General features: G+C 40.2%; 1 protein-coding gene across 4 annotated transcripts in view; it reads left to right on the top strand.

Annotated features, from left to right (window-relative positions):
- Window positions 1-26960, top strand: part of LARS2 (leucyl-tRNA synthetase 2, mitochondrial) — a 242167-nt gene that overhangs the window by 165867 nt on the left and 49340 nt on the right. For all 4 annotated transcript variants that reach the window (XM_082638131.1, XM_082638130.1, XM_082638128.1 and 1 more), the window contains 3 exons: window positions 16459-16566; window positions 17759-17918; window positions 26778-26882. In XM_082638131.1, the coding sequence (XP_082494257.1) occupies window positions 16459-16566; window positions 17759-17918; window positions 26778-26882 (373 nt within the window). The remainder of the gene's footprint in view (window positions 1-16458; window positions 16567-17758; window positions 17919-26777; window positions 26883-26960) is intronic.

Here is a 26960-nt window from a genome sequence, read left to right as displayed (position 1 = left end):
ATCTAGATTTTTTAAACATCTTACTGCCTCCAGAATTGACTTGCCTTTATTACAACTCAAATATGTACTGTGTCTTTGGAGTAATTGCACTGAAATGATTCCAGAAACAAAAAGAATAAAGAAATCTTGGCAACAATAAGTTTTAGAAAAAATACAGACAAATTATCATTCAAAAATAATTGCTAATCAAATCATACTGATTCAGAAGAAGGCTGTTAAGCTTTTTAAAAAATGTCCATTTTAATTAAATCTCATTAAATCCTGTCTCAAATCTGTAACCAGCTCTCAAGGTTCCGGTTTCTCAACTTTCCTCTTAGTAGCTAATAAATAAATCCACTTGTTTTAAAAGGTCTGTATTTCTCAGTTTGCCTAAACTTTTTTTTTTTTTTTAACCAAGGTATTTAAAATGTGTCATGTTTTTAAAACCACGTCTTCTAGAATTCTTATTTACGGTCCTGTTGCACCTTGTTCTTCATGCTTTAGCTCACATCCTGTCTTCTCTTGGGAAGTATGGATTTATTCCTGGCATTATTTCTGCTTCTTTGAAGAAACAGTCAGATTAGCCGTGTTATATCTAATCCTCTTTTTATCCCCAGCTTTGTAGTTTTGATCTTCCTCTTTCTTATTCCTGATTCTATTTTGTATTTCTAAAGCCTTTTCAGTTGGATGTTTGCTTCAGCCCATCTCCTGGTGGTACATGCTCTTAAACACGGGCTCACACTGAGACTCATTCCTGAACAGTGTTGTTTCAACTTCTGAAAGCATCTTCATTTACGTGCTGTACCTATGGAGCAACAGTGGCCATCTTTTCAGACTTATCCTAGTGAAATGATTATAATAAGTCACCCCTAATCCTAACCATAGTACTTCTATATACGCTAAATAATAACCACAGGGAAACTTTACAATTTGACTTCAGCTGAGTATTAAATACAATAATTATTTGTAAAAATTGAATGAGGAGCCCATTCACGTTGTTCATTTCTAGGTTTTGCATATGGAAGAAGTTGTCTTTTTTTTTAATTTACAGAAAGATGCCTGAAAACTGAGCATGATGGCCCCAGAAAAATCAGATCTGGTGAATTCATTATTTGGGGGCTGCTGTTGACTTGGTCGAGTAAGCCATTTTTTCATTAATTAAGTGAAGGGAGTTGAATAATTAATGGTTTCCAAGTTGTGCCCAAGCCTTGGGAGTTGATGTAGAGGGGTTAGAGGAGAGAGCCGGGCATCTCCTAGAATAGTCAGCTTTCAACTCTTAGATATTGGGTTCCCTCAGATTTTATTTGAAAAGGGATTTCATAGTACTTTAATAAAGAGTCTCAAAACCTGGTACTTCCCCAAGTTTTTGGATTCTATGAGCCAGTAAGATTTCTATAAATTGAGGTTGGCCAGAGTGGGTAAGGGAGGCACTGCCAACTGGCAAACATAAGGACTTGAGATGAATACCATCTACTGTCACTGTAATTGCAAAACACCACAAAAAGGATATAATCTTAACAAAAACCCCAAACAAACAAATGAACAAATGAAAACAGTTCTTTGCATTGAACAGCTGTAGCACTGTAAATGCTCACCAGGCTGTTCTTGTTCTGGTGGAGACTTGGTGGGGCCGGCCCTGGGCTGAGGCGAGCTTGTTGGAAGCTGTTGGGCAGGTGCTTTCTGGAGCCCTGTTCTTCAAAATTCAGTCGAGAATAATGAGTTTATTTTATAGTGGGGACTAAAAAGGGCTTGCTGGGTTATTCTCAAGAGTTTGGTTTCATTTTTTCTTTTTCATTTCTTTTGATTTTTAAAAAATATTCATAGATTTGGTAAGGTTTTAAGCAGGTGGACTTTTTTCCCTGCCACAATTAGCATATCAAAACATTCACATTTCATTCTATTTGAATCTTTTGTCCTCATCGAGATCTGAATATTTTAAGCAAAGCACCTCCATAGGAAGTATTCCAGCTTTGACAGTTCAATCTAGAAGAAAAACACAATGAGAGGGTTTGTAAACTGCGGCTCAGTAATGCAGGGGAAGGGGAAGGGTGTAAAGTGTGTCAGAAATGGACCCCATCAGCTCCGAATTTTCTGTGGCAGGAAAGGATGGAGTGGGAGTTGGGGCTAACCTTCAGATCATGTAACGTGGGTTTTATCTGATGGAAAGACATCAGATCCCGTGATACCACACATAGGTTTGCTTGGAAGTTAAATGGAATCTCACTAATCCTTGGAGAGGAAAAGCCAAGGGTCATTCTGAGTTCATAATGCCCTAGTTACGTGCTTGTTGGCATTTAAGACCCCTTAAATCGCTGCATAAATTGAAAAGCTTTCTAAAATATATAATTGTATCAGAAGATTGAGTATTAGTTTATTAGCATTATGTTTTATTTTTCTAATATTAATATATAATTAATATATTCAAGATTTTACACTTTTGCTACAATGATATCAGACAGTATAGTTTCAGCTAATATAGGTACACATCAGGATGTTGAAACTTTTTAAATCCATTATTAGTTACGAAACTTGGTTGAAACAACCTAGTTACTCTGGTTAACTTAAGCCAAAAAGGGATTGGTAAGGAGAGGATCAGGTTCCTCACAGTTGGATGGGAAGGCAGGAGACCCAGGCCTAGGCAGGAGTCAGGGAGAACAAGAGCACAGCTGAAATCTTGTCCTAGGAATGGTCTGGTTAAGTCATTGCTGCCATTGGTACCAGCATCTCCAGCCTCTCAGTTCTGGTGTGGCATTTAAACCAGTTGACCCTGTGCCTCTAGGTCCCCCCTCAGTGTTCCAATTGTACTGAGCCTATGATTGGTTACACTATTTGTTTAGCTTCCACAGAGGAGGAGATTGGGATGGGAAAAGCACCCCCTTTCTAGCTTCCATAGTTGGTGGTGGGGCCCTGCCACTCACCCCATCTTGCAATTCCCCTCCCTACCCCTGCCCCCAAGAAAGAAGAGACTTCAGGTGCTGGGCAGCTTAAACAATAGAAGTTCACTGTGCAACTGGGGAGAAAGGTTCTGAGGAAGATGCATTGTAGTTAAATGAGGCCTGAGGAATGAGTTTTTAGCTTCACTCCAATTAGCTAAGTGATGCTGAGCAGCTTGCTAAACCTCTGGGAGCCTTTGTGTCCTTATCTGAAGAAAGGGAATTTTGATCACAACCCAAGTCCTATGATTCTATAACCAGAGTCTTCTTTCCAGGAAAAAAATAAAAATATAAATAAGATAATAGAAGCAGGCAGGTCTCTAATAAGTGTCTCTTTTAACTAGAGAATGATAAGCCAAAACTATCTGAAATATGGATGTGGGAAAGCTGGATTTAAGGACCTCTGCTGGAGAGTAGTCATTGCATAGTAGAGTATAGGAATGCATATGAACTTAGGAGTCAGCTACACCTTGCTGCCAGTGCTTTTTTTTTTTTTTTTTTTTTTTTTTTTGCGGTACGTGGGCCTCTCACTGTTGTGGCCTCTCCCGTTGCGGAGCACAGGCTCCGGAGGCGCATGCTCAGCGGCCATGGCTCACGGGCCCAGCCGCTCCATGGCATGTGAGATCTTCCTGGACCAGGGCACGAACCTGTGTCCCCTGCATCGGCAGGCGGACTCTCAACCACTGCGCCACCAGGGAAGCCCCTACCAGTGCTTTTTCACTGTTCCACCCCATATTTCTGGAGTGACTTAGAGGAAATTTCTGAGACTTGTTTTCTTATCTGTGAGGTGGAGATAATACTTCTTGACTTGTCCTGTTGTGAAGATTAAATGAGGCAACATACATAAAAGTGCCTGCTACATAGGAAGTGTTCTACAAAGGTTACTACTTCCCTCCCTAGATGCCTGGGGATCTGGTTCTATAGTACTGCTTGCTCTCTGAGACTCTCCCTTGAGTGGAGGCAATTAAGTGGGAATTTAATGAGCATTTGCCCAGTTCAAGACACAGCCCTAGGCTCTAGGTCAGGCCCCTTGTGAGGTTTAAAGAAAAACAAGAGAGTTTGCACTTGAATCATAGAGATCACAGGCCAGCATTTCTCTATGCCATACTCTGGGAACGATGTGGGATAAGAGTTGTGACCTATATAATACCAAACTTAGTAGTAAGTTTTTGTTTTGTTTTTACATTTTTATTATAAAATGAAATGCAGATAACCATATAAAACAAATATATAGCTTTTGAATCATTTTAAAGCAGCTGCCCTTGTAGGTCAAGATAGTGGATCTTGCCAGAGCACTCCAGAAGCCCTCTACATGCCTCATCTCAACATAAGTGCCTCCCTAGCCCCAAAGTATCTACTATCCTAACTTTTAGATAGTGATAAAACTTTTAGGTGATAAAACTATAGAGAAATGTGAGGACGTCCTCACATTTCTCTATAGTTTTATCACCTAAATGTGCCTCCCTAGAGAGTATAGTTTATTCCTACCTTCACTTTTTAAATTTGATGTCTTTCAAGTACTTTAATCTACAGGTTTCCCTTTTTATCCCTTTCTTTTTCTTACAATTTATCAGTTGAAGGACCTGGGCTGTTTGGCCCATAGTTTCCTGGGTTTTGCTGATTGAACACTCATGGGGCAATTCAACATGTCCCTGTGTTCTCTGGATTTCCTGACACCTTTTATTACACGAAACACAATGTCTTCCACAAGGGAGCTCAGTGGCCATATTATAATTGAAGTGGATGGGAACATGGAAACTTTGGTACATGATCCATTCATAATTGAGATACCACATGCCATCTTCTAATGTCCATAGCAGCTAGTTTCTTTTGAAAGAATTTCTAGGAAAGCCTTATTTTAGATGAAGTTTACATTGCATTTCTTACCAACTGACTCATTTTTATCTCTCATGCATCTTTAGGATAGTATATCAAAGATCGAATCCCAGAAATCCCATTAACCTCTGGGTTATGCTAAAATTAGTTGTTCGACTTTAAAGTCTGTGCTGCCAGTAACAGAAACTCCATGTTTCTAATACTTGTTTTATAACATTCTTAAAATGTTACATGTATGTGTAGCTCTGCAATTTCATGTTCCATTTACGTCAGCCAGGAAGGGAAAATATGGAGAAACTATGGTTTATCTGAAAGATTTTGGGAATAAGCTCTTTCAATCAAGTAAATATTCTCCTTAGCTGAGTGTGTTTATAGGTACCTTTACGTATATGGTTAGTTTCCAAGGAATTCGTATCCAACTAAATACATATAAACTACATATGGAATATAATTCAACTTTTCTTCAGTGAATCATGATCTTATGCTGCCTTACAGCCACCTCTATGAGTGATTTTTTTTTTTTTTTTTTTTTTTTTTTTCCTTTTTGCGGTATGCGGGCCTCTCACTGTTGTGGCCTCTCCCGTTGCGGAGCACAGGCTCCGGATGCGCAGGCCCAGCGGCCATGGCTCACGGGCCCAGCCGCTCCGCGGCATATGGGATCCTCCCAGACCGGGGCACGAACCCGTATCCCCTGCATCGGCAGGCGGACTCTCAACCACTGCGCCACCAGGGAGGCCCTATGAGTGATATTTTTAAAAATATTTATTTATTTGGCTGCACCTGGTCTTGGTTGCGGCACCTGGGATCTTCATTGCGGCGTGTGGGATCTTTTAGTTGCAGCATGCTGGATCTAGTTCCCTGACCAGGGATCGAACCCAGGCCCCCTGCATTGGGGGCACAGAGTCTTAACCGCTGAAGCACCAAGGAAGTCCTTATGAGTGATTTTTAAACACCCCAAAAGTCACATTTAAAAATAAACCTGTATCAAATAAATAAATCTGTATCAATTTTTTTTGGACTTTTGTAACTTTCTCTTAAAGCAGAAAGTTTGCAGACTTAAAATCAGGGAATTGAGGCCTCTTGAGATCCCTGAGGGAGGGAAAGAGAGGGACACCAATGAAACTGAAAGGCCACCAAGAGGCCCACTGAAGAGCCAGGTTCCTGTTGGCTGTGCCGCAGGAGGACAAGGCCACCTGTCCATGGTCAGCAGTGTGTCCCCTGGGACAGGTCTATTGAAACCAGAGCCTTGGCTGACCCAGGTTATTAGAGGTAGGCTTCCTCATCATTATCAGGGAAAAGAGGAGGGGAAAGGGTTGGTTTCTACATTACCTTGGGAGGAGGCCCATTACTCTTTTTTTTTTTTCACTTATTCAAAATACCTATTATATATCAGAAACTATAGGTGCTGAGTTTACACTGGTGAACAGAACTCTCAGGGAGCTTATAATGCAGAGAAGGAGCCAGACCATCAAGAAGCAATCAAACAGACTAGAGAAGAGATGGACCATTAGGGATGTGGGAAGAGCAAGGAGAATGATAGGGGCACCTCTTTAGATGGGGAGACTCAGCAGCCACCGTATAGAGGGTGAGGAAACGGTGTTTCAGGGCAAGAACATAGCATGTGCCAAGGCCATGAGGCAGGCTTGGTATTTTTGAGAAACTGAAAGAAGGCCACTTTTTTTTTTAACTTTACAATAAACTTTATTGACTTTTTTTTTCTTTATACAAAAGGAACTACTTATACACTGTGTGATTGCTGCTTTAATTTTTTTTTGAATTTTATTTTATTTATTTTCTTATACAGCAAGTTCCTATTAGTTATCCATTTTATACACATTAGTGTATACATGTCAATCCCAATCTCTCAATTCATCACACCACCACCCCCACCCACCACTGCTTTCCCCCCTTGGTGTCCATACGTTTGTTCTCTACATCTGTGTCTCAATTTCTGCCCTGCAAACTGGTTCATCTATTTTTCTAGGTTCCACATATATGCGTTAATATGCAATATTTGTTTTTCTCTTTCTGACTTACTTCACTCTGTATGACAGTCTCTAGATTCATCCACATCTCTACAAATGACCCAATTTCGTTCCTTTTTATGGCTGAGTAATATTCCATTGTATTTACATACCACATCTTCTTTATGCATTCGTCTGTCAATGGGCATTTAGGTTGCTTCCATGACCTGGCTATTGTAAATAGTGCTGCAATGAACATTGGGGTGCATGTGTCTTTTTGAATTATGGTTCTCTCTGGGTATATGCCCAGTAGTGGGATTACTGACTCATAAGGTAATTCTATTTTTAGTTTTTTAAGGAACCTCCATACTGTTCTCCATAGTGGCTGTACCAATTTACATTCCCACCAACAGTGCAAGAGGGTTCCCTTTTCTCCACACCCTCTCCAGCATTTGTTGTTTGTAGATTTTCTGATGATGCCCATTCTAACTGGTGTGAGGTGATACCTCATTGTAGTTTTAACTTGCATGTCTCTAATAATTAGTGATGTTGAGCAGCTTTTCATATGCTTCCTGGCCATCTGTATGTCCTCTTTGGAGAAATGTCTATTTAGGTCTTCTGCCCATTTTTGGATTGGGTTGTTTGTTTTTTTAATATTGAGCTACATAAGCTGTTTATAAATTTTGGAGATTAATCCTTTGTCCATTGATCCGTTTGCAAATATTTTCTCCCATTCTAAGGGTTGTCTTTTTGTCTTGTGTATGGTTTGCTTTGCTGTGCAAAAGCTTTTAAGTTTCATTAGGTTCCATTTGTTTATTTTTGTTTTTAGTTCCATTACTGTAGGAGGTGGATCAAAAAAGATCTTGCTGTGATTTATGTCAAAGACTGTTCTTCCTATGTTTTCCTCTAAGAGTTTTATAGTGTCTGGTCTTACATTTAGATCTCTAATCCACTTTGAATTTATTTTTGTGTGTGGTGTTAGGGAGTGTTCTAATTTCATTCTTTTACATGTAGCTGTCCAGTTTTCCCAGCACCACTTATTGAAGAGACTGTCTTTTCTCCATTGTATATCCTTGCCTCCTTTGACATAGATTAGTTGACCATAGGTGTGTGGGTCTATCTCTGGGCTTTCTATCTTGTTCCATTGATCCATATTTCTGTTTTTGTGCCAGTACCATATTGTCTTGATTACTGTAGCTTTGTAGTATAGCCTGAAGTCAGGGAGTCTGATTCCGCCAGCTCCATTTATTTCCCCTCAAGACTGCTTTGGCTATTCGGGGTCTTTTGTATCTCCATACAAATGTTAAGATATTTTGTTCTAGTTCTGTAAAAAATGCCACTGGTAATTTGATAGGGATTGCATTGAATCTGTAGATTGCCTTGGGTAGTATAGTCATTTTCACAATATTGATTCTTCCAATCCAAGAACATGGTATATCTCTCCATCTGTTGGTATCATCTTTAATTTCTTTCAACAGTGTCTTATAGTTTTCTGCATACAGGTCTTTTGTCTCCCTAGGTAGGTTTTTTCCTAGGTATTTTATTCTTTTTGTTGCAATGGTAAATGGGAGTGTTTCCTTAATTTCTCTTTCAGATTTTTCATCTTTAGTGTATAGGAATGCAAGAGATTTCTGTGCATTAATTTTGTATCCTGTAACTTTACCAAATTCATTGATTAGCTCTAGTAGTTTTCTGGTAGCATCTTTAGGATTCTCTATGTATAGTATCATGTCATCTGCAAACAGTGACAGTTTTACTTCTTCTTTTCCAATTTGTATTCCTTTTCTTCTCTGATTGCCGTGGCTAGGACTTACAAAACTATGCTGAATAATAGTGGTGAGAGTGGACATCCTTGTCTTCTTCCTGATCTTAGGGGAAATGCTTTCAGTTTTTCACCATTGAGAATGATGTTTGCTGTGGGTTTGTCATATATGGCCTTTATTATGTTGAGGTAGGTTCCCTCTATGCCTCCTTTCTGGAGAGGTTTTATCCTAAATCAGTGTTGAATTTTGTCAAAAGCTTTTTCTGCATCTATTGAGATGATCATATGGTTTTTAATCTTCAGTTTGTTAATATGGTGTATCACATTGATTGAGTATATTGAAGAATCCTTGCATCCCTGGGATAAATCCCACTTGATCATGGTGTATGATCCTTTTAATATGTTGTTGGATTCTGTTTGCTAGTATTTTGTTGAGGATTTTTGCATCTATATTCATCAGTGAGATTGGTCTGTAATTTTCTTTTTTTGTAGTATCTTTGTCTGGTTTTGGTATCAGGGTGATGGTGGCCTCATAGAATCAGTTTAGGAGTGGTCCTTCCCCTGCAATTTTTTGGAAGAGTTTGAGAGGATGGGTGTTATTTCTTCTCTAAATGTTTGATAGAATTCACCTGTGAAGCCACCTGGTCCTGGACTTTTGTTTGTTGGAAGATTTTTAATCACAGTTTCAATTTCATTACTTGTGATTGGTCTGTTCATATTTTCTGTTTCTTCCTGGTTCAGTCTTGGAAGGTTATACCTTTCTAAGAATTTGTCCATTTCTTCCAGGTTGTCCATTTTATTGGCATAGAGTTGCTTGTAGTAGTCTCTTAAGATGCTTTGTATTTCTGCAGTGTCTGTTGTAACTTCCCCTTTTTCATTTTTTTGGTATATTATTATTATTTTTTATTAGTTTCTGCTTTATAACAAAGTGAATCAGTCATACATATACATCTGTTCCCATATCCCTTCCCTCATGCATCTCCCTCCCTCCCACCCTCCCCATCCCACCCCTCCAGGCGGTCACAAAGCACCGAGCTGATCTCCCTGTGCTCTGCGGCTGCTTCCCACTATCTATCTACCTTACGTTTGGTAGTGTATACATGTCCATGCCGCTCTTTCGCTTTGTCACAGCTTACCCTTCCCCCTCCCCATATCCTCAAGTCCATTCTCAAGTAGGTCTGTGTCTTTATTCCCGTTTTACCCCTAGGTTCTTCAGGACATTTTTTTTTTAATTCCATATATATGTGTTAGCATACGGTATTTGTCTTTCTCTTTCTGACTTACTTCACTCTGTATGACAGACTCTAGGTCTATCCACCTCATTACAAATAGCTCAGTTTCGTTTCTTTTTATGGCTGAGTAATATTCCATTGTATATATGTGCCACATCTTTATCCATTCATCCGATGATGGACACTTAGGTTGTTTCCAGCTCCGGGCTATTGTGAATACAGCTGCAATGAACATTTTTGTACATGTCTCTTTTTGAATTATGCTTTTCTCAGGGTATATGCCTAGTAGTGGGATTGCTGGGTCATATGGTAGTTCTATTTTTAGTTTTTTAAGGAACCTCCATACCGTTCTCCATAGTGGCTGTACCAATTCCCATTCCCACCAGCAGTGCAAGAGTGTTCCCTTTTCTCCACACCCTCTCCAGCATTTATTGTTTCTAGATTTCTTGATGATGGCCATTCTGACTGGTGTGAGATGATATCTCATTGTAGTTTTGATTTGCATTTCTCTAATGATTAATGATGTTGAGCATTCTTTCATGCATTTGTTGGCAGTCTGTATATCTTCTTTGGAGAAATGCCTATTTAAGTCTTCTGCCCATTTTTGGATTGGGTTGTTTGTTTTTTTGCTATTGAGCTGCATGAGCTGCTTATAAATTTTGGAGATTAATCCTTTGTCAGTTGCTTCATTTGCAAATATTTTCTCCCATTCTGAGGGTTGTCTTTTGGTCTTTTTTATGGTTTCCTTTGCTGTGCAAAAGCTTTGAAGTTTCATTAGGTCCCATTTGTTTATCTTTGTTTTTATTTCCATTTCTCTAGGAGGTGGGTCCAAAAGGATCTTGCTGTGATTTATGTCATAGAGTGTTCTGCCTATGTTTTCCTCTAAGTGTTTGATAGTTTCTGGCCTTATCCTTTTTCATTTTTAATTTTATTGATTTGAGTCCTCTCACTCTTTTTCTTTTTTTTTTTCTTTTTTTTTTTTTTGCGGTACGCGGGCCTCTCACTCTTGTGGCCTCACCCGTTGCAGAGCACAGGCTCCGGACGCGCAGGCTCAGTGGCCATGGCTCACGGGCCCAGCTGCTCTGCGGCATGTGGGATCCTCCTGGACCGGGGCACGAACCCACATTCCCTGCATCGGCAGGCGGACTCTCAACCACTGCGCTACCAGGGAAACCCTCACTCTTTTTCTTGATGAGTCTGGCTAATGGTTTATCAATTTTGATTATCTTCTCAAAGAACCAGCTTTTAGCTTTATTGATCTTTGCTATTGTTTCCTTTGTTTCTATTTCATTTATTTCTGCTCTGATCTTTATGATTTCTTTCCTTCTGCCTACTTTGGGTTTTGTTTGTTCTTCTTTCTCTAGTTCCTTTAGGTGTAAGGTTAGATTGTTTATTTGAGATTTTTCTTGTTTCTTGAGGTAGGCTTGTATATAGCTATAAACTTCCCTCTTAGAACTGCTTTTGCTGCATCCCATAGGTTTTGGATCGTCGTATTTTCATTGTCATTTGTCTCTAGATATTTTTTGATTTCCTCTTTGATTTCTTCAGTGATCTCTTGGTTATTTAGTAATGTACTGTTTAGCCTCCATGTGTTTATGTTTTTTACATTTTTTTCCCTATAGTTGATTTCTAATCTCATAGCGTTGTGGTCAGAAAAGATGTTTGATATGATTTCAATTTTCTTAAATTTACTGAGGCTTGATTTGTGACCCAAGATGTGATCTATCCTGGAGAATGTTCCGTGCGTAGTTGAGAAGAAATTGTAATCTGTTTTTGGATGGAATGTCCTATAAATATCAATTAAATCTATCTGGTCTATTGTGTCATTAAAGCTTGTGTTTCCTTATTAATTTTCATTTTGGATGATCTGTCCATTGGTGTAAGTGAGGTGTTAAAGTCCCCCACTATGATTGTGTTACTGTCGATTTCCTCTTTTATAGCTGTTAGTAGTTGCCTTATGAATTGAGGTGCTTCTATGTTGGGTGCATATATATTTATAATTGTTATATCTTCTTCTTGGATTGATCCCTTGATCATTATGTAATGTCCTTCCTTGTCTCTTGTAACATTCTTTATTTTATCTGATATGAGTATTGCTACTCCAGCTTTCTTTTGATTTCCATTTGCATGGAATATCTTTTTCCATCCCCTCACTTTTCAGTCTCACTTGGTCTGAAGTGGGTCTCTTCTAGACAGCATATATACAGGTCTTGTTTTTGTATCCATTCAGCAAACCTGTGTCTTTTGGTTGGAACATTTAAACCATTCACGTTTAAGGTAATTATTTATATGTATGTTCCTATTTCCATTTTCTTAATGTTTTGGGTTTGTTTTTGTAGGTCCTTTCCTTCTCTTGTGTTTCCCACTTAAAGAAGTTCCTTTAGCATTTGTTGTAGAGCTGGTTTGGTGGTGCGGAATTCTCTTAGCTTTTGCTTGTATGTAAAGCTTTTGATTTCTCCATTGAATCTGAATGAGATCCTTGCTGGGTAGAGTAATCTTGGTTGTAGGTTCTTCCCTTTCATCACTTAAGTATATCATGCCACTCCCTCTGGCTTGTAGAGTTTCTGCTGAGAAATCAGCTGTTAACCGTATGGGTGTTCCCTTGTATGTTATTTGTCTCTTTTCCCTTCCTGCTTTCAATAATTTTTCTTTGTCTTTAATTTTTGCCAGTTTGATTACTATGTGTCTTGGCATGTTTCTCCTTGGGTTTATCCTGTATGGAACTCTGCCCTTCCTGGACTTGGGTGGCTATTTCCTTTCCCATGTTAGGGAAGTTTTCGACTATAATCTCCTCAAATATTTTCTCTGGTCCTTTCTCTCTCTCTTCTCCTTTTGGGAGCCCCATAATGCAAATGTTGTTGCGTTAAATGTTGTCCCAGAGGTCTCTTAGTCTGTCTTCATTTCTTTTTGTCCTTTTTTCTTTATTCTGTTCCACAGCAGTGAATTCCACCATTCTGTCTTCCAGGTCACTTATCCGTTCTTCTGCCTCAGTTATTCTGCTATCGATTCCTTCTAGTGTATTTTTCATTTCAGTTATTGTGTTGTTCATCTCTGTTTGTTTGTTCTTTAATTCTTCCAGATCTTTGTTAAATGTTTCTTGCATCTTTTCGATCTTTGCCTCCATTCTTTTTGCGAGGTCCTGGATCATATTCACTATCATTATTCTGAATTCTTTTTCTGGAAGGTTGCCTATCTCAACTTCATTTAGTTGTTTTTCTGGGGTTTTATCTTGTTCCTTCATCTGGTACATAGCCCTCTGCCTTTTCGTCTTGTCTTTCTTTCTGTGAATGTGGTTTTTGTTCCACAGGCTGCAGGATTGTAGTTCTTCTTGCTTTTGTTGTCTACCCTCTGGTGGATGAGGCTGTCTAAGAGGCTTGTGCAAGTTTCCTGATGGGAGGGACTGGTGGTGGGTAGAGCTGGCTGTTGCTTTGGTGGGCTGAGCTCAGTAAAACTTAAATTCACTTGTCTGCTGATGGGTGGGACTGGGTTCCCTCCCTGTTGGTTGTTTGGCCTGAGGCGACCCAACACTGGAGCCTACCCGGTCTCTTTGGTGGGGCTAATGGCGGACTCTGGGAGGGCTCACACCAAGGAGTACTTCCCAGAACTTCTGCTGCCAGTGTCCTTGTCTCCACGGTGAGCCACAGCCATCCCCCGCCTCTGCAGGAGACCCTCCAACACTAGCAGGTAGGTCTGGCTCAGTCTCTTATGGGGTCACTGCTCCTTCCCCTGGGTCCCAGTGAGCACACTACTTTGTGTGTGCCCTCCAAGAGTGGAGTGTCTGTTTCCCCCAATCCTGTCAAAGTCCTGCAATCGAATCCCGCTAGCCTTCAAAGTCTGATTCTCTAGGAATTCTCCTCCCGTTGCCAGACCCACAGATTGGGAAGCCTGACGTGGGGCTCAGAACCCTTACTCCAGTGGGTGGACTTCTGTGGTATAAGTGTTCTCCATTTGTGAGTCACCCCCCCAGCAGTTATGGAATTTGATTTTATTGTGATTGTGCCCCTCCTACCATCTTATTGTGGCTTCTCCTTTGTGTTTGGATGTGAGGTATCTTTTTTGGTGAGTTGCAGTGTCTTCCCATCGATGACTATTCAGCAGTTTGTTGTGATTCTGGTGTTCTTGCAAGAGGGAGTGAGGGCACGTCCTTCTACTCCACCATCTTGAACCAATCTCGTTGCTCTGACTTTTTTTTTTTTGAGGTATAGTTGATTTACAATATTATGTTAGTTTCAGTTATATAATGTAGTGATTGAAAATTTTTAGAGATTATACTCCACTCATAGTTATTTTAAGATATTGGCTATATGCCTTGGGCAGTACAATATATCCTTGTAGCTTATTTATTTTATACATAATAGTCTGTACCAAAAGAAAGCCACTTTAATAGAAGTAATGAACAGTCAGGAACCTGAAGCAGGACTTTTACCACCTTCTCAAAAGTCAGTTTTCACTCAGGAAAATACTGAAACATAATGGTCCTTTTGGGCAACTTTACTTGACCCATAAAGCATTTTGTATATCCTATGGAAAGCCATCTCACAAGCACAGATGTTGGAACATATGTATTGCATTGACACATGTTGATCTGCTTATTTTACTTAAAACTAGCAACTCTGGTTTTCCTTGATCCTGCCCTGGGAGATTGGGCAATACCGTTTCATCAACATCATGAATTGGCTTAAGCGTAGGTCATGCTGAATTATGAAGTTTCAAAACTTACCTAAAATATTTCTGAATCTTTGTCATCAGCTATTTGGTTTTTGTGGATCTCCTTTCCAAATGACCAGGTAGACTATAAAATACCCACGGTTTCTAATTAATGACATTTCCTCATAAAAAACGTTTTTATCTTTCGTGATTAATGGTCTGGAAATGGGAGAACCCTAGAATCATTTTGTTGAAGATGACCTATAAACATGAGCTGGGTAGTTGTGTCTCTGCATGAGGATTATGCCAAGTGTCACATAGCTAGGTTCCTATTGGTAGCAAAAAGGAAGGGGACCTGCCTTTACTGAGCCTTAGTGTGACGTTGCATTAAAAGGACAGCTTGAGCTCTTCACTGAGGCTTTCCAGTGCTCTCCTTTTCCGATTTTGCACACACGTCTGGTTTCTATTTTAATATTAGTGTAACTCCGTTCCCTCTTTCCTTTGCTTTTCTCTCAAGATTGACAGCCTCATGGCAGGAAGGCTCACCCTGTTATTGACTGGTCATTGCACCCTACTGTGGGCTGGGTAGGCACTCTTTAGTTGCTTCTTTTCCTTTCCTTTCTTTTCTTTTTGGAGCTTTTCTTTCCTCACCCGCCCACTTCCTATGACTTTCCTTCTCCTCTGTGGTCCACCCCCCAAATCCTTTATATCTCTCCCTGCTTTTCACTCTGTTACTTTTCTTCCCTACCCTCCCACTATTTTTCTTTTCCTTTGATTCATTTCCACAACCCGTGTCCCATCTTCTGTGATGCTAATAGCATTTGGCATTGCATTTTGATCAGTTACCCAACTAATAGCAGCAGGCTCCATGTGTGCATTATTTAAACTTCATTTTAGGGACTCTGGCACATCCTGCTTTGTGTATGCCCAAGTCTCCAATGCCTAGATGAGGTCCTTGTGTTTAGGGTTGGGGAATTAATACCCTCCTCGGAATAAACAAATGAATGAACACATTGCTGGTCAACTTGATGGTGTCCATAATCCACAATTTCTGCCTCAAAAGAAATTTCTGGATCTTGAAACTTGCAGGCTCTCCCGAATAAATGAGAATGGATAGATAGATAGATGACAAGTATAGAAAATGCTCTGTGTTGTTTATCACACGATAGAGTAAGTCTGCACTGTAGGCAAAAGAATGCAGTTAGTAAGGTCTGGGTTTTAGTCCTGGCTTGTCCTTTCCTGCAGGCTTGTATGAGAAAGCTATACCCTTTCTCAGTGTGGGTTCATTAATCTGAAAGTGAGCTACCTTACCCAGAGTGTGTGAGAAGAGATGTGTGTAAAAGCACTTTATGAATTACAAAACACTACACGAATAAAGCATCGTTATGTTGCCTGTATTAGTCATAATACAATTAGGAATTTAAAATTGGACGCTTGTTATAAATATATGATTTACTTTTAAACTTATTTGTTGAAAGAATGTATCTCATCTTCAAATAAAGGGATGGCATGAGCTTGAGCCCATAGAGAATAGTTTATTGAAAAGCCTCCCTTTTGTAGGATTTTAGGATTAAAATTAGACAACGATGAAAATGTGTGCTTTTAATAGTAAATGTTACACAAATAAATGTGATGGTTTCCCTTATGCTAATTTTTATTTTTTAAATAAACTTATAATGTTCTATATATAATACAGTTGAGTTGTAGAATAGCCATACCTGTGAATGACTTATCTTAGGGTTTAAAAATTCATAAACTTGAACTTCTTTTGTTTAGGTCCCAGGCTGTGGAGGAGAATGCACTAACCACATCCATCAAAGATGTTAATCATGGTCTCTCCTTGTTAATTTTCTTCTCTCTCTGAAACCTTGGCCCACTCAAAATAGAGAAATGAGTGAAACCCATCTCACTAAGTTGAGTCATGATGAGTACATCTGTGTGACCTTTGCTGGACCTCTCTGATTGACAAGTGAAGGAGAAAAGGGCTAAATCCTGAACCTCCTTCAGTGTCCCCAGTTCTCCCACCTTAGCGAGTCCCAGATCACTTGCTTTGTCTTAAGTAAGCTGTGTGCTTCTACCTCTCCGTTCTCCTTTCATTCCTACAGCCCATGCAGGACGCGCTGGCAGACCTTCCTGAATGGTACGGAATAAAAGGCATGCAGGCCCACTGGATCGGGGACTGTGTGGGCTGCCATTTGGACTTCACATTAAAGGTGATCAAGCAAGAGCATCTCCAGCAATTAATGCTCAGAAACCCCCTTCTGCATTTTTAGAGCTCTTTGAAGAGACCAGCAACTTGAGACTCTGCAGCAGTGCTATCCAGTAGAAAGATACTGAGAGTCACATATGTAATTTCAAATTTTCTAGTAGCCACATTTTTTAAAGTGCAAAGAAACAGGTGAAATTAATTTTAATAACATATTTTATTTAACTCATTACATCCAAAATTTTCATTTCAAGATGTGATCACATTGTAGGCCTTTGCTTCTCCACCAGGGTGAGGGATGCAGGTCTCTGCGCCACCCGGCTACTGTATGTGGAATGTCTTCTGTATTCTCTCCCTTGCCCAATATTTTATCATGAAAGTGTTTCCATCTTCATTCCTGGACCCACCTGAAAATGAGACATCTCCAGAGGGAACACTCTCAGTCCTGCAGGTACAGGGCCATATGGCTGTGCCTCTGAGGCCCCATGCCTGGCTCCATAGGTGACACCTAATTGGCACTCAGTCCATAGTGTGGACTTTTAGTTCTGGGCCCCAAGCGCTTTGCACATCATTGGCACTTTGTGAGCACATTTGAATGTGTGAAGGAAGGAGGATCTGGCCTCTCTGTGTCCTCTGTGTCTGTCACATAGTTGGCATTCAGTTGGTGCCTAATGTTTGACTCTCCCTTGAAAGGCATTTAACCAGCCCTAGGAGCACTCATTCTTGAGCTCAGCTCAGGCTGTCCTTTCTTTCCTATTCAAAATGGAATTAGCCTCAGTGTCTTTTTCTGGTTAGAAATGATGCCTTTATTTGTAACTTAAATCCTGGAGGAAAGTATAGCTCCTTTCTCAGGACGAATAACATTGACAGTTATTATTGATTTGTGAACAAAGGAGCCAAGAACCGGGGAAGGCATCCTTCTGAGCATGCTTTGACCCCCTTTGATTTGGGGCCCCCAGGTATGCCTGGTTGTGGGCACTGGGGAGGCCTCCTGAAAGAGGAGCTGCGACCCTCTTCTCTCTTGCCCTTTCTGCCCCTGCTAGGGACCACCTCAGGTCCCCACATCCCTGTGGCTATGGTCAGAAGCTGTCACCACTGTCTGGGATTGGGGAGGGGTGGGAGGAAGGGATATGGCTGGGGAGCACAGCAGCCCAGAGGGAGGACTGAGAAATGAAATGACTCTGCTTCCCTCCTGCCAGGTTGATGGGCAAGTCACAGGAGAAAAGCTGAGTGCCTACACGGCCACCCCCGAGGCCGTTTACGGCACCTCCCACGTGGCCATCTCTCCCAGCCACAGACTCTTACATGGGCACAGCTCTCTGAAGGATGCCTTTCGGAAGGCTCTCATCCCTGGCAAAGGTGAGTTGGCAAGTTAAGGTTAAGACGGGGGCATTATGCCTTATGTTTCACAGAGTTCACGGTCCTTTCACATATGTCATCTTGTGTGATCTGTTATTCTCCTTGGCCTAACTTTTCATGTTTTGATTTTAAAACATGAGGATCAAAAAGAACTTTGAAAATGTTAAGTTACTTTGAGTTACTAGTTTGTACGCTTCGTAAGTTTTTGTTTGAAACCTCAACTCTTTCCCTTTAAATGTAATCTAGATTTAAAGCTCTTTTCTGATAGGAATAGAATCTGGTACTTAACTTATAATTTTATCATCATATAAAACTATACTGACAGGGACAGGAAGGAAACCAATGACAATTAGGGGAAACATTTCAATAACTTAATTTTAGTATCTTTAAGAATTCACACAGGGATCTGAGCAGACAAGCAGAGTCCTGCTCAATATAGGTCTTAAATGAGTGGATCAAGCTGACCTAGAGTTGGCATGGCAGGTGTTGGTCAGTGAGGATTGGGAAGTGCTATGCATTAGTCAGTATTCCAGGGTTGTAAGCAACAGAATCCATCTCTGGCTAACCCAGGGGAGGAGGGGAACATACTGGAAAGCTGTGGGGAAGAGCCAGTCTGGAAGAGGACTTGGACCAGACAGCCATGGGGGTTTGGGCAGCAGGAACAAATAGTCTCTTGCGTACCACTGACTGAGTGAATCTGCTCTCACCTCGCCCTCAGTGCTTGGGGCACTTGGTTTGAGATTCCTGTTGCAGAGAAGGGTGTTCACTTGGTACAACTGGGGACCCTGGCCTTTTTGTTGTCCAAGGGAAGGCCAGGCACCTTCCTTGATAGACCAACAAGACTGTCATCAGTGAGGAAGGGGTAGCTTTCTAAAACTCAGAGGCTCTTACCAGAGGAAGGGGATATGATCCTGGGCAGGCGAAAGGAACTCCCCTGTTATTTAGAAGTAGGTCTCCAGAGAAATGTAAAATTTCTGTAAAAATCTCAGCCTACTTCACTTTTCATAGACTATAAACTTCAACCCAAAGCACACAGTCTGAATTATTGGAAGTCTATTTAAATTATTTGATTAATAAAAATTTTTGAATGGTGGCATAAAGTTTTTTTTTAATTGCTGTTCTTAAAATAGTCAGAATGAAAGATTTCCTGATCACATTGGAAAGATAAACAATGTCATCCCAGCTTATCTCTGCTTAGGACTTCTAATTGTTTACTTAACAACATTAATATTCAGATCAGTTAATACTTACTGAGAGCCTGCTACATACTGAGCACTCGGGGATGCATAGATGGCCATTCACAGTCCTGTCTTCAGGGGGCGGAGGCGGGGTCATAGCAGAGGAGACCCAGATCCATATGTAATTCACTAGCACAGGACAGATATCACTTGGTTTCATCTCTTTTGTTGTTGTATATTGAAATGGAGAAAAGACTTTTAAGATTTCAGTGTGTGCTTATAAAGTCCAGTAGCTATCTCTCTCAGTTTTATTTTCCACGTATTCAAAAGAAAGATTGGATTGTTTTCAACTGTTTAGTTTAAAGGGAAAACTCGTTGTTTTTACTTTCATGAGCATTTTGAGATTCCTTGAGGGCTATGTTGGTTGAATAATATCTAAAATTGAAAAACTTAAAAATATAAACATCTGGCCTTAGATTTTTTTCCCATGGTTAATTTGGGGACACAAATTAAAATGAAGTAATAGTAGTAGAGGATTAACTAGCTAATAAGTTACAAAAGATGGAGTTCCTGACATGAAAGACACTATATAAATCCAAAACATTTTCATATGTAAGAAATTAAGAAGTGATTTTAGCATATGCAGAGAGCAGTGTTTTCATGATAATTTGGATATCAGCAGACCTGACTTGGCCTGGTTATTTCCTTTTGGCGCTGAATGGCTCGTTCACTTTGTTCTCCCCTCTTTTTAGTAATCTCTGAAATAATTACCAATGGAACACTACACTTGGCTCTAAACTTTCTGATTCTAATTTTCAGAATGGAAATATTCTTTTTGCAGATGTCAATTTATTCAAAGTCTCTAGATTAACTTGCATGTCAAGGCTCTGGGTGTTGACATGTAGAATCAGTCGTTTATGGCCAGTACAGTGCTTGAGTGTAATGCAGTTTTCCCAATGAATTAAAATTACCATATGAATATGGATTTATGCCTCCTTTGGCCTTTGAGGTCACATTTTAAATCTGAACATCTTATCACTAGTGTCATTTACCATTGCCATCTGGCTCAAATCAGGCAAGCAGCTTGGTTTTCCCTCAAATGTCCAGTTTTGAGGATAACTAATGTTAAAGCAGTGACTGCTGCAAGTCATGGCAGCACACAGTTGGGACTGAATATATCACTTGCACAAGTTTAAATTCTCAAACATGAGTTCCTGCAGTTGCTAAGTTGATATCTGCATATTGTCTCCTGAGTTGGCACAAGATGATCAAGGTTCTGATCCCAGATCCATCCTATGACTTAAGGATGGTCATTTCACCTTTTTAAGTTGAGTTTTCTCTGCAGCGCAGGTGATGAGGCTATCGAGCAAGGTGGGGTGGAGCGCTTGGTTGGAACAGAAGGAGCCCTGAGGGGTCTGAGGAGGAGGATGACACATGTGGACAGGGTGATGCTTGAGTCGCAGAGTAGAGGCAGGAGAGCTGGCTTACCCCATTAGTTAGGGTGAGAGATGGTGAAGACCCTAGAACAGTGGCCATCAGAATGGAGGGGTGAGAACAGCTCTGAGAAGTATTTGGAAGGCTCCTGGGACAACTCCCTGATTTCTGGCCTGGCCGACTGGGTTGCGGATGTTACTGACTAAATGTACTGTTTTTGCTCAGCATACTATAATTGGCCCAGATTCCTTTAAGAGAGCAAAAATTAAGGTCCTTCTCTATACAGTTCTTGAAATTGAGTGTATTTCCATAATCATTGGCATTGCCTCCTTTTCTCAGCTGACCGCCTCTGATTTAAGTCATGTTATGTAAGCTGTGACTTGATAGGAACTAGAAACCATAAAAAGCATCAATAGGGAAATATCATCAGAGTTCTAGAAGCTGTTCTGACATTTCCTGGAGTCTTTTCTTACATTCCTAATATTAAAATATGCAAACCCTGGGGCTTCGGAACCACACATTTCAGCTCTGAGTCACCAGTGGTCTACACAATGTATTTTTTGCCAAAAGGGTAAATGAGGTCTCCCTAATGGATGACTTAGAAACCCTGTTGTTATTGACACATAGAGAGAAGCCCCAGAACACTGAATAATTTATTGCTCCCTATTGTCTTGCCCCGTCTCCATTGATTCAGCATGGGGGTGGGACAAAGGGTAAGGAACAGAATCCTGTGGATAATAGTTTATTCTAGAATCAAACTGCTCCTACTAGCATCCTTTCAGCACATGTTAATAGATGCTGTGTGGAGGAAAGCTTCCGTGATCAGGTGACCTGGAATAAAGCAAAAATAAATAGGTTTCTTTGCTTCTGGACTTTTTAGTGCCTTCGCTGTGCTAACGTGCACTGCGACTGTCTACGAGGGGACGTCATGCAGCTCTCCTCACGCTTACTTGACCAGAGGACCCTGTTTCCACAGAGCATGCCTGGGACCTAGTTGCAAGCAGCACTGCTTTGCTGAGTTATGAACAGAGACTTTGGTCTGTTTTTCCATGGGGCGTGAAAGACCTGCCTTTTTTGCAGTGGGGGCCCTGAGAGCAGAGGGCAGCTTCTTGACTGGAATGTTTCCTTTGTAATTACTAACTATTAAGTTAGTAATCCTTTGTATCTTCTAAAGCATTTAGCTGTGACTTAACCCCTGTATGAACTGCTTCAGTTACTTGGGATTTCTCCTTGGCTTCCTGCTTCATGTCACCAGCACATGACTAATGAGAAATGTGGAGAATGCTAGGCCTGGCCAAGAACTTTTTTCTAATTGAAAAACTGTCATTATAGATCTTTTATGTGGGAAAATGGAGAAAAATTCAACCCTTTAATGCAAGTACTCTACTTTTTTTTCATATTTTTCTTGTAATGACTTTATTGAGATATAATTCACATATAAAATTCACCCATTTAAAATGTGCAATTCATTGGTTTTTAGTATATCTACAGTTTTACAACCATCACCACTGTCAGTTTTAGGACATTTTTATCATCCCCCAAAGAAATCCCATACCCTCTAGCAGTCACCCCCATTCCTCCTATTTTCCCCAGCCCCAGGCAGCCACTAATCTACTTTCTTTCTACATAAACTTTCCTGTTCTGGACATTTCATATAAATGGACTCATATGATATTTGTTCTTTTGTAACTGGCTTCTTTCATTTAGTATAATGTTTTCAAGGTTCATCCATGTTGTAGTCAGTACTTCATTTCTTTTTATTTCAGAATAATATTCCATTGTATATACCAGATTTTATTTATCCATTCATCAGTTGATGGACATTTTGTTTCTTTCCACTTTCCAGCTAGCTGCTATGAACATTCGTTCAGATTTTTATGTGGATATATGTTTTTATTTCCTTGTGTATATATTGGCTTGGCCAAAAAGTTCATTCGGGTTTTTCTATATGATCGAATGGAAAAACCCAAACGAATTTTTTTGGCCAACCCAATATCTAGGAGTAGAATTGTTGGGTCTTAAGGTAACTCTATTTTTAACTGGTTGAGGAACAATCAGACTGTTTTTTAAAACAGCTGTTCTGTTTTACATTCCCAGCAGCAGTACATGGGGGTTCCAATTTCTCCGCATCTTTGCCTACACTTGTTATTGTCTGTCTTTTTTATTATGGTCATGCTGGTGAGTGTGAAGCATTATCTCATTGTGGTTTTGATTTGCATTTACCTGATGGCTAATGGTATTGAGCATCTTTTCACGTGCTTATCGGCCATTTATATATCTTCTTCTTTTTTTCTTTTTTTTTTTGCCGTATGCGGGCCTCTCACTGTTGTGGCCTCTCCCGTTGCGGAGCACAGTCTCCGGAGGCGCAGGCTCAGCGGCCATGGCTCACAGGCCCAGCCGCTCCGCGGCATGTGGGATCCTCCCAGACCGGGGCACGAACCCGTGTCCCCTGCATTGTCAGGCAGACTCTCAACCACTGCGCCACCAAGGAAGCCCTATATATCTTCTTTAGAGAAATATCTGTTCAGATCATCTGCCCATTTTTTAATTTAGTTGTCTTTATTATTAAATTGTAATAATTTTTTATGCTAGATACAAGTTTCTTATCAGATATATGATTTACAAAAATGTTCTCCAGTTCTGTGGGTTTTCTTTTCACTTCCTTGATGGTGTCCTTTGAAACACAGAAGTTTTAAATTTTGTTAAAGTCCAATTTATCTACTTTTTCTTTTGTTTTTGGTGTCATATCTAAGAAACCATTACCTAATCGAAGATCACAGAGATTTATACCTATGTTTCTTCTAAGAGTTTTATGGTTTTAGATCTTATATTTAGGTCTTTAATCCATTTTTATTATTATTTTTTTAATTTATTTTTATTTTTTAGATGTTGGGGTAGGAGTTAATTAATTAATTAATTAATTTTTGCTGTGTTGGGTCTTCGTTTCTGTGCGAGGGCTTTCTCTAGTTGTGGCAAGAGGGGGCCACTCTTCATTGCGGTGCGCGGGCCTCTCACTATCGCGGCCTCTCTTGCGGAGTGCAGGCTCCAGACTCGCAGGCTCAGTAGTTGTGGCTCACGGGCCTAGCCGCTCCGTGGCATGTGGGATCTTCCCAGACCAGGGCTCGAACCCTTGTCCCCTGCATTAGCAGGCAGATTCTCAACCACTGCACCACCAGGGAAACCCCCATTTTTAAATTAAGTATAATTTTTATATATAGCAAAGGTAGGAGTTCAATTTTGTTCTTTTGTATGTCATAAATCTTTTAAATTCGTGTTCCCGCACACACTTATCTTAAAAATCAGACTGCTTCTGTCTTTATTTTTTGGTTTTTACTTAATATGATATCAGAAAATATTTCTTTGATTTTAGGCAGGCTTCCCAATTGTTTTTTAATCCATACATAATATTCTGTCAACTCAAGTGTATCATAATATCCTAAATCTTCCCTATCATGTTGAACATTTGGCCTTTTTCATGTTTGGGCTATTATGGAGACAGCTCTTTGCCTCTATAGAATTACTTCCTTAGGAAACATCGCCAAGAGTGTGATTTTTTTGGTCAAAGGTTATGAACCCTTTTCTAGTTCTGTTTACAAGTCGCTTTTATTGGTTTCTGAAAGGGCTATATCAGTTTAGAGTGCTGTATCCAATGATATATGAATTTCAGTGCAACTTCACAAACAGTGATGGTACCCTTTTAAAATTTTTTCTTAACTTATCAGGTGAAACATAATAATACTTCAAGATTACTTTAATTTCCATCTCACTTTATAAAAATTAATTTGTGTTTTTAAAAATCTAGGTGATATATGTATATTACGTGAAATTTCAGAGGGTACTAACAACAGCAATGACAGTAGCCTCCTTACCCAACCACTTTTAATTTTGGGAGGAATTTGTTACTTAGGATATAAGTTCGATGGCTGTGACAGAGTCCTAGAAAAACAGTGACTAAAAGGACAGAAGTTTATTTCTTGCCCACGTGACATGCAGAGTGAGTATAACAAGTCTGCTTTGTGGAGTGGTTGGGGCCGAGGCTCTTTCTGTCTTCCTGCTCTGCCCCTCTAGGACGTTGCCCTTATCTGTGTGTTCTAGATTGTTCTGCATTTCATCTGGGTCGCAGTAAGAAGGTGGTGGGGGAAGAAGGGCAGCTCCTTCCCTTTGAGAGCGTGACCTGCAAGTTGCTTCTACACTTAACCCCATGGCCATACCCAGTGCAAGTGAAGCTGAGCAGTGCTGCCATTAGCTACGCAGTCATGTGTCCAACTAAACATTCTATTGCTGAATCAGAAGGAGAGACAGATACGGGGTCAACTGGCAGTCTGTGCCACCGCTGTTTCTCTGGTATAGACCGCCACATGTCTGTATAATATGCCTGCACTGCTGTCTCTCCATTCACCAGTTCTAGACATTACCTAGTGACTTTTATTCTCACTCCACCACGCCTCACTGTCCATCCTCCTAATAACGTACCATAATTGCAGAATTTGCAAATGTATACCTCTTCTTTGAGAAGGGACCATATGGAATCAGAAATCTGGCTGTCCACTTTGAGGGTGTCAGCACTTCAGCAGCTCCAGCAGCAGGTGCCTCCCAGTCATGGTACCAGGGTGCTGGTTGAACCTCATTGCTGGAGACCCATTTGCGTTACATTTTCACTCTGTCCCCACCATAACCCTGTCCTGTGCTTCCTGACACCCAAGGTGAAGGAAGATCGGAGCTGGCTTAGATGTTTACAGAGCCTATCTTTACCTCTCTGAAAAATAAATCCTAATTCCTAGGCTTTTTTTTTTAAGGTTTTTCTTATGTGGACCATTTTTAAAGTCTTTATTGAATTTGTTACAATATTGCTTCTGTTTTATGTTTCGGTTTTTTGGCTGCGAGGCATGTGGGATCTTAGCTCCCCATCCAGGGATTGAACCCACACCCCCTGTGTTGGAAGGCGAAGTCTTAACCACTGGACCACCAGAGAAGTCCCCCTAGGCTTATTTTAACTTTGGGGTTTGTAGAACATATTTGAGATAAATCTATATAAAGTCTTAAAACATAGTGGGTGTAAATAGTAATAGTTCATAAATTATAACTGTAGTTAATTGCTTATGTTGCAAAAGTTCAAATGAACTCACTAATTGTTTACCACCTCTCATCCCTTCTTCCTTTGGGACTTTATTGGGGTCTTCGTGCTTCCAGTCCTACATATATTCAGTGAAGATTCATGTATGTATGGTTTATCTCACTGCTGCAGTAGTTGTAATAAGCTTCATTTAAGATGACACACTGTCTGGATAATTCCAAATTAAGTGTTTTATTATGACCACATAAATATTGGTCACCTGAGCCAAATATACTATGATTACATTTTCCTTTTTATATAAATTTCTATTTTTCCTGAAGTTCATGGTGTCCTCATTTTTTTAATTTGCTTTGTGTTCTTTGAATTTCTGACTGTCTTCCCACATCCTCCCAGAAGCTCTTTAAAACTCCTCTTAAGTTTTCTACATATTCCAGGCTGTCAGATAATCTATCCATCCCCTTTTTTTTTCCTGAAGATGCTTTCTGGGGCTCTCTGTCCTGCTTAAATCTGACCTGGTCATCCTCCAGGCTTCTGCATATCTGTCATCCTGGGAATTCTCTCTGTCTCTGCTCTGCAAATGTCCCTACCCTCTTTTCTTTGTTGGATTCTCTGTTTCCTAGATCCCGTGTCTGTCTCTTTCTTGATTTACCCCTTCCTTTTGCTGGACCACAACCTCTGGTATCTCCTTAGAAATGGTACATGGGAAGGAACTGTTTTGTCCTTGTATGTGTGGAGATCTCCTCTCTGTTAAGTCATTTTCTCCTTTCCTATCCACTTCCATCTTCAAGTGTTATAGTTTAAAATTTCAGATATCTTTTAGTTTCACCATAGATAGATTGTTGTGCTTCTCATTCTTCTGTATACTTGAGGTACTTTTCAAAAGGAAAAGTGGGTGGTGGGAACATCTTTACTCCACCATCTGGAAAGTAAAAATGCCATTTTCATGTCTTTGGTTAGGAGCACGAATGAATATTTTCATTTTTTTGGTTTAATCTTTTGATTCTCCACTAGTGTGAATTATCTGTTAATACCTTCAAAGAACAAATTCTATAATAATTAGCACAAAAACACAGAAATTCTAAAGCTTATTTTTCTCACTTGTCTCCTCTGAGATTCAGATGGTGTTAGAGTCCCAGCAGACTGGCGTCCACAGTTGTTTGCTCTCATTTTCAGATTGCCTCACTCCCGTGACGGCTGTGAACATGCTCACCCAGCAGGAAGTCCCTGTTGTCATCTTGGCCAAAGCTGACTTTGAGGGCTCTCTGGATGCAAAAATAGGTAAGTAGCCATTAAAATGTAATCAGGATAATGTACTTAGCAGGTTTAAGATCAAAATCCTAGCCTGGAAGAGCTGAC

Source organism: Mesoplodon mirus (genome assembly GCF_964341445.2).
Source record: "Mesoplodon mirus genome assembly, chromosome: 12".
NCBI lineage: Eukaryota > Metazoa > Chordata > Mammalia > Artiodactyla > Ziphiidae > Mesoplodon > Mesoplodon mirus.
This window is presented reverse-complemented; position numbering and strand designations above follow the sequence as displayed.